The sequence below is a fragment of the Lipotes vexillifer genome, unplaced genomic scaffold (genome assembly GCF_000442215.2).
Source record: "Lipotes vexillifer unplaced genomic scaffold, Lipotes_vexillifer_v1.1 scaffold641, whole genome shotgun sequence".
Taxonomy (NCBI): Eukaryota; Metazoa; Chordata; class Mammalia; order Artiodactyla; family Lipotidae; genus Lipotes; species Lipotes vexillifer.
Genome location: NW_006780658.1, coordinates 2,213,870 through 2,221,712, shown reverse-complemented (window position 1 = coordinate 2,221,712; position 7,843 = coordinate 2,213,870). Strand labels below are relative to the sequence as shown.

Genomic DNA, 7,843 nt, shown 5'->3' with positions numbered 1-7,843 from the left:
GGGGGGGGGGGGGGGGAAACGGGCGGGGAGAGGAGGAGAAGGCCGCGGCGGAGGCAGGTGAGAGGAGGAAGGAAGCGACGCCGCGGCGGGCACAGCAGCTCAGGCGGCGGCCCGGTTCCTGGGAGTGTCGGTGCGGCGTGGTGGTTGGGGCGGATCCCGCGGGGCCCGGGCGGGGGAAGGAGTCACCGGCCCGGCCATGGCGGACAACGAGAAACTGGACAACCAACGGCTCAAGAATTTCAAGAACAAAGGCCGCGACTTGGAGGTAAACTCGGGGGTGCCGGAGGGGTGGGGGCCGTGGGCCTCGGGTCGATCTACGCCGGTACTCGGAGTGTGGCGAGTAGGGGCGGGAGCCGCCGCCGGGCCGCGGGGGAATGGCGCTGGGGGCCGGCCCGTCCGTGACGCCTGTGCTAACGCGCCGGGAAGTTTGTGTCGGGCCTGGTCCGCCTCCGCCGGGGAGCAAGGTGCCGGGGTGTTTGGGGTTAGGGGAGGCGTAAGATGGGCTGCATTCCCTTTAGGAGTGTGTGTTCTAGGGCAGAGGTGTGCGGGGGCGTGGGTGTGCCGCGCTGCCAGGGCCGGGCTGCGGCCCCCATCCCGGTAGCGGCAGAGATTCCGGCTCTCGCTCCCGCACCGACGTCGGGCGCCGCGGGCAGGAGGGCGGTGGGAGGTGGAGGGGGGGACTAGCGTGTGGCGACCGAGTGGGTCTCGGAACTTCCTCAGTGAGGCCCGAGTCGTCTCCACTTAAAGGCATTTTCTCTGGTCTTCCCGACTCCCGCTTTACCCCTGCCTCCCCCCAGTATCCAAACTACAGGAGTCAACTTCTCCGTTGAAAAAAAACACCCCCGGCGTGAGAGGCCATCCTGGTGATGCTAACAGTGCCTTCCAGCGGCCTGTGTTTTACTGTGGATATAGCTGATTCAAGATGTGGCTCCCGGTGTGCCCTCCTCCAGGCAAAGGATACCCCGTATTTCAGCTTGTTCACAAATCTCTTTACCCCCTTCTGAGAGACCACCAGCTGCATTCTTACATATAGAGTCCAAAGGGTTATACAAAGCTGTCATCCTCTAGTCTGCAGTATCCTTTCCCTCCACCTGCCGGTGGTGGTGGTAGCGGGGGATGGGGTGGGCCCTGGAGTGGCACCATCACGTTTTATTATTTGAAAAGGGTGAAAAGCAACCTTCATTATCTTAAGTAACAGCTGCCCCTGAGGTTTTTAGGCTACATAAGGTGTGTGGGTTAAGCACACACCCACATCACAGATTTTTAATAGAAGACTTCTTCCCTTCAGGTTTAGGCGTCTAGGTAAATAGGGGTTTTTGTTTGTTTTTGTTTTCCTTTCTGCATCTGAATCAGGAGGTTAGCTTTTAAGAGAAAGTGGTCAAGTAGTACTTTTTATGTTGTTTCTTTGTACTTTTTTATACTGAGATCTTCAAATTCCCATCATCTGTTTCTGAACTTTGAGCATTTGCTTGACTGAGATAGTAACTGTCTTTTGGACTTTCCACAAAGCCATTTACTTTCCAAGGCAGTTAGTGCTGTCTTAGTGGGTTTCCTAGTTTGAGGATGTATTTCCTAGTTGAAGTGAAATTTCAGCATCTTTATTGAGATAATTCATATGCTGTAGAAATTGCCATTTAAATGTAGAACTTATGACTTTTATTAAGTTTACCTAGTTGTGTAATGATGTGATTAAACATTTTTTTGACCAGTATTAATATTTAAAATGAGGGAAAAAATCACAAATTACAAAAGCTAAAACCATAAATACCACAAAGTTACAAACATCCAGAGAAATAGCAGTTAAATGCTTGACAATCCTTCTGATCCTTTTCCCCCTCTACATTTCTGGCTGCGCTTTTTTTTTTTTTAACATCTTCACTGAGATGTAATTCAAATACCATACAGTTCACCCATTTGAAGTGGCTTTTGGTGTTTTCACATAGTTGTGCAGCCATCAGCACAGTCAGTCTTAGGACATTTTCATCACCCCCAAAAGAAACCCAGACTCACTAGCAGTCACTCTTTGTCTTTTTAGATATGCCTATTCTGGATATTTCATATAAATGGAGTTATACAATATGTGATCTTTAGTGACTTGCTTCTTTTAGGTAGCATAATGTTTTCAAGGTTCATACACTATGTAACTAGAATGTATTAGTGCTTCATTCCTTTTTATAGCTGAATATTCCAGTGTGTGGATATACTACATTTTGTTTATTCATTCATCATTTGATAGACTTTTGCATTGTTTCCACTTTTTAACTATTACGCATAATGCTGCTCTGAACATTCATCTGCACATTTTTGTGTAGACCTGTGTTTTCATTTCTCTTTGCTTATACACCTAGGTGTGGAATTAGTGGGTCATATGGTAACTTTATTTATTTATTAAACATCTTTATTGGAGTATAATTGCTTTACAATTAGTAAATTGTAAGTTTCTGCTGTATAACAAAGTGAATCAGCTATATACATATATCCCCATATCCCCTCCCTCTTGCATCTCCCTCCCACCCTCCCTATCCCACCCCTCTAGGTCATCACAAAACACATATGGTAACTTTATGTGGAGTTGCCAAACTATTTTCAGGTGATCCTTATTTTTTGAATTGATGTTTCCCCTTACTGTGTATCTCTTATTATTTTAGTCAAAATAAGATTGTGTTGGTTCTATGTTAGAACAATATTATGATATGTGACTTTTTAAAAAATAATTATAAATACACATTAGGTAAAATTTTTTTGAGAAGTTCATTGTGCCTTATGGGCATCCTTGTGACTTTGATAACCCTGTGTGTGCATTAGGAATATGAATATTTTCACATTTCCACCTAAGGAAATGGAATATGACTTTAAGGGAAAGTCATACTCTCTCCTCACTTGTGATTTATTCTGTCACATATGCCTGCAATGAGATAGAAACATCTTTTATTATCCTTAGAGAACACTAGAAGGCCTATTTTGTGTATCTATTCATTACGTATATGCCTGTGTCCCTCAAAATACTAATTATGCCCATTTCCTCCTCCCTCAAAATATGGTTTCTGTATTGTGCTACAACAAATTCTAAGAAAATATTGCTTTTTGGTTGATCTTACAGTGACATGTTTCATTGGAAGGTCTTTGAAAAGAAGTATGGACCAGTGCTGTCCAGTGAAATTTTATTTAATCCGGTATATCCAAAATACCATTTCAACATGTAATCAGTATAAAAAAATTTAATGAGATGTTTCATGTTCTTCTTTTCATACTAGTCTTCAAAATCTGGTCTGTCTTTTACACTTACAGTGTATCTCAATTTGGGGTAGCTACATTTCAGGTTCTTAATAGCTGCATATAGCTAGTGGCTACCTTATTGGACAGCACAGATACAGAGGATAGCATGAGATAATTATAACATTTTTTGGTTTGATCTAACATTTTTGATTCCAAATTATGATGAGTACAGAGTTTAGTTTAATCTAATCTCTTAACTGTGTGTGACTTTGGGAGAATCAGTTAGTCTTAGGGTTCTTTTATCTGTAAAACTAGAGGTCCTTGACATCTGCTTCATGAGTGTTGTGAAGATTAATAGGTTAATGTTAGGAAGATGCCTGGCAATTCTCTGAGCATTTATCACCTTCAGCTTTTCTTAGGGGGAGGAAGGAGATTTAATAGGATTCAGTGGAACTGATTCTCTAACTCCCTTATTTGCAGTTGGCTCTTTGTTTTTTCTCTTTGTGCATATATGTTATGTTGAACTTAAAATTAATGGGAACATTTTTAATGTAGAGAGATGTAATTGTTCATTGAAGGGCAGTTTGGGCACAGGGAATTAGTGACCCTTGTAAAGTCAGAATTTCTAAGTGTTGGAATTGAAACTGATTCCATAGCCTTCAGTCTGATAGTTATTCCTGTGTTACATTCTACCATTCTGGCTCCTCCAAAATAGGGTCATGCTAACTTCTTGAAAGGTAAAAGCATTAAAGAAGTTATATGTCAGTATCCATTTAAAATAACTTTTAGGAACTGTCAGATGACATTCAGGGTGTGGTTCCTTTTGTGCATTGTGGTAGAGGATCATCATTATTAGTTTGAGATAGTAACCATAGCTGGGTATGCACAGTGCAACACAGGAAATGGGTAGTGACCAAATTTCAAATTAAAAAAATGTGTCAGAATAAACAAATTAATCTCATCTAGCTTATGTTTTAAAAGTAGAGGGGGAATTCTCTCATAGACTTAATAATAAACCTGCATAATTTTTATAGAAGTTCTGAGGTTATCCAGGATTGAATAGAGCATGTTATGTTAGAAAAATAATTAGATCTTATAAAAACACTACTTTAAGAAAAATACCCTAAAAAATAAAAGAATACTAAAATACTACATAATTGGAAACTTGTCATTGTCCACACAGCATCAAATATGAAGTCAGCTTGAACTTCAGGAAAAAATAGTTGCTTGGTTGGCAAGAGTTTAATAAATTGATCAGCTGTTTTATTGTTTAGAAATGGCCTTGGTGATTTGTTAAACTGTACAGAGTGAAAGGCATTGTTAAGCTATTAAGTCTTGTTAACTTTTAGAGACTGACCTCTCTCATCACAAATCTTGGAACATATTTACTATACTTAAAATAACCACTGTCTGATTTTTCATATAATAGTCCAAGCATGTGACAATATGAAATATCTGATAGAAATATAGTTGGGAATTAAATAATTGTTTTTGTGCTTCCTTTCAGCTTTCCTAGTTTATAAGGCAACCCATTTCAGAATTGCTTCATTGATAATTTTCTTAGAGATATCAAGATGACATTTTTCATAGAGACTAGTATGTCACATGTGCATGTAACAAGATTGGGAAGAGTTGTAGGAGTGATTTAGCTTTAAAAGAATGAAACAACTTTAGGAAAAATGTGTAGGTAATTTTTAAACATTGATCTCTTATATCTGATAGTGGTTGTGGGTCCTTAAGATATTTTTAAATGTTTACTGGAGCAGCATCCATCTACTTGAGGCCTATAATGGTGAAATGAGAGCTTGTCAAATCTAACCTTGAACAATGATTGTGATACTCACTGGTTTAGTTTTGGAACAGAGCAGAAGTCTGATTAAAGGGAACTAACTTCTTAAGCATCTACTGTATTTGCTTTTAATTGTATTCTCATTTCTCTCAGTCATGTAAGTAGGAAGTATTATGTAAAGAAAAAAATTCTAGAGTTAAGTGACATAATAGCGTAACATTCAAGGGAATGGTCTTAACTCAGGAATGTCAAAGTGAAGTCAATACTATTTGTACTGTACTATATTACCTCCCTCTAACTTCTCTCAGCCTTAATACAGATCTCAAAGTTGATTAAAAGGCTATATGTGAAACCACCTAGCATAGTACATGGGGTATAATAGGCATTCAGTAAGTGTTGTTTCCTTTTTTTGTTTTTTAAAACCAGAGATCTTTTTGGAAATTGTGTTTTATTTGTGGACTTTAAACTAGAGAACACAATCTATTTACTTACTGTGCTTTCCATTTACGTTTAATAAGACAGGGATGAGGGAGACTCCTTTCTTCCACAGATAAAATGAAAACAATTTTTATATTGGCACCTACTAAATGAGGACAATATATATGTGCTTGTTATGGTCTTAGTTCAGAAGTTTTCAGAGCTTTGGGGCTCAAGACCCATTTATGCGGTTAAAAATAAGGACCCTCAAAAAGCTTTATTTGGGGGACTTCCCTGGTGGCACAGTGGTTAAGAGTCCGCCTGCCGATGAAGGGACACGGGTTTGAGCCCTGGTCTGGGAAGATCCCACATGCCGCGGAGCAACAAAGCCCATGCACCACAGCTACTGAGCCTGTGCTCTAGAGCCTGCAAGCCACAACTACTGAGCCTGCGTGCCACAATTAATGAAGCCTGCGTGCCTAGAGCCCGTGCTCTGCAACAAGAGAAGCCACCGCAGTGAGCAGCCCATGCACCACAACGAAGGGTAGCCCCTGCTGGCTGCAACTAGAGAAAGCCCACGTGCAGCAATGAAAACGCAATGCAGCCAGAAATAAATAAATAAATAAATGTATTTTTAAAAATTTAAAAAAAAAGCTTTATTTGGGAGTTTCTATTAATATCAATTTTTACCATTTTAGAAACTAAAAGTAAGAATTTTAAAAAATATTAACTCAAAAATAACACTAATAAAGCCGGTTTTTAAAAAAAATAAATTATTTATTTTTGGCGGCTTTGGGTCTTCGTTGTGCACGCGTGGCGAGTAGGGGCTACTCTTTGTTGCGGTGTGCGAGCTTCTCATTGCGGTGGCTTCTTGTTGCGGAGCATGGGCTCTAGTCACACAGGCTTCAGTAGTTGTGGCACATGGGCTCAGTAGTTGTGGCTCGCGAGCTCTAGAGCGCAGACTCAGTAGTTGTGGCGCACGGGCTTAATTGTAGCATGGCATGTGGGATCTTCCCGGATCAGGGCTCAAACTCATGTCCCCTGCATTGGCAGGTGATTCTTAACCACTGCGTTACCAGGGAGGTCCCAAAGCTGTTTTATATAAACATAAATTTCTAACCGAAGATAACTTATTTTTCAAAACCCAAAAAATTTGGTGAGAAGAATGGCCATGTTTAACATTTTTTTGAGTCTCTTTAATGTTTGGCTCAAGTAAAGATAGCTGAATTCTCATATCTGTTTCTTTTTGTTTTCTTTTTTAGATTTATTTCATTTATTTATTTTTTGGCTGCGTTGGGTCTTCTGTTGCTGTGTGCGAGCTTTCTCTAGTTCCCGCGAGCGGGGGCTACTCTTCGTTGTAGTGTGAGGGCTTCTCATTGCGGTGGCTTCTCCTGTTGCGGAGCACAGGCTCCAGGCACACAGGCTTCAGTAGTTGTGGCACACGGGCTTCAGTAGTTGTGGCGCATGGGCTTTGTTGCTATGCGGCATGTGGGATCTTCCCGGACCAGGGCTCGAACCTGTGTTCCCTGCATTGGCAGACGGATTCTTAACTACTGTGCCACCAGGGAAGCCCCCTCATATCATATCTATTTCTGAATTCAATCTTTTGGTATGTTCTTTTGGTTGAAGTATATGAGGAACATCCAATTTCACACAGTAGGCAGTTGGAAAAGGGAGGAATGTTTAATAAACTTTTCAGATAATTAAGGAAATTATTCTTTGATATGCCATATCATACCATATATACCAAAACTCCAGAAATAACACTTTCTTAAAAGTTAGTTGCAGTGTGGAATCTGCAGCCATATTAGTAAACTTTTCTTACTTTGTTATATTAAAATTCATTGGTCTGTCTTGCACTTGGACATGGCTGATTTTGTAACATCATGTATTGGTAATTTGGAAAATATTAGTTCACTGAGTTGTGTAGATCTTCCGAATGCTGACACATTTTATTTTACAATGAAAATTCACAATTATTAGCATCGCCACATAGCTCATCAGAAAAATCTTAAATATTGGTAATCTGTCAAGCTCACAGTGGTAGATACAAGTTTTCCAAAATTCTTATCTTCACTTGAAAGCTCAAATTTTGTCATTAGCAAGAAATACTTTAAGTTGTTTTTCTTGAAGCCATAAGTTCACTTCGCTCATTTTTGTGAAAACATCTGCCAGACACTTTCTGAATAGCCGTAATTTGTCTCTCAGTTGTTCTTTCAAGTAAAAGTGATGTTCCATGAAAAAAGTGGCTAGTTCAATTAGCAACTCAAACAGTCCCACAAATACTTTTTCCTGAAACAGTCATCCTACTGCAGAAGGGGGTATGCTGTAGAAATGGTTTATGTGTAATCCCCATTTCATCACAAAATTTTAGGGAAAAAAGGCCTTTTTTTTTTTTTTTTTTTTTTTTTTTTTTTTGTG

At 40.1% G+C, this 7,843-nt stretch overlaps 1 protein-coding gene across 1 annotated transcript in view; it reads left to right on the top strand.

Annotated features, from left to right (window-relative positions):
* The first annotated feature begins 46 nt into the window (after window positions 1-46).
* The window catches only part of KPNA4 (karyopherin subunit alpha 4), a 53,762-nt gene continuing 45,965 nt past the window's right edge, over window positions 47-7,843 (top strand). Inside the window, exon 1 of the mRNA XM_007454138.1 lies at window positions 47-265. Within this exon, the coding sequence (XP_007454200.1) occupies window positions 197-265 (69 nt within the window). The 5' untranslated portion in view covers window positions 47-196. The remainder of the gene's footprint in view (window positions 266-7,843) is intronic.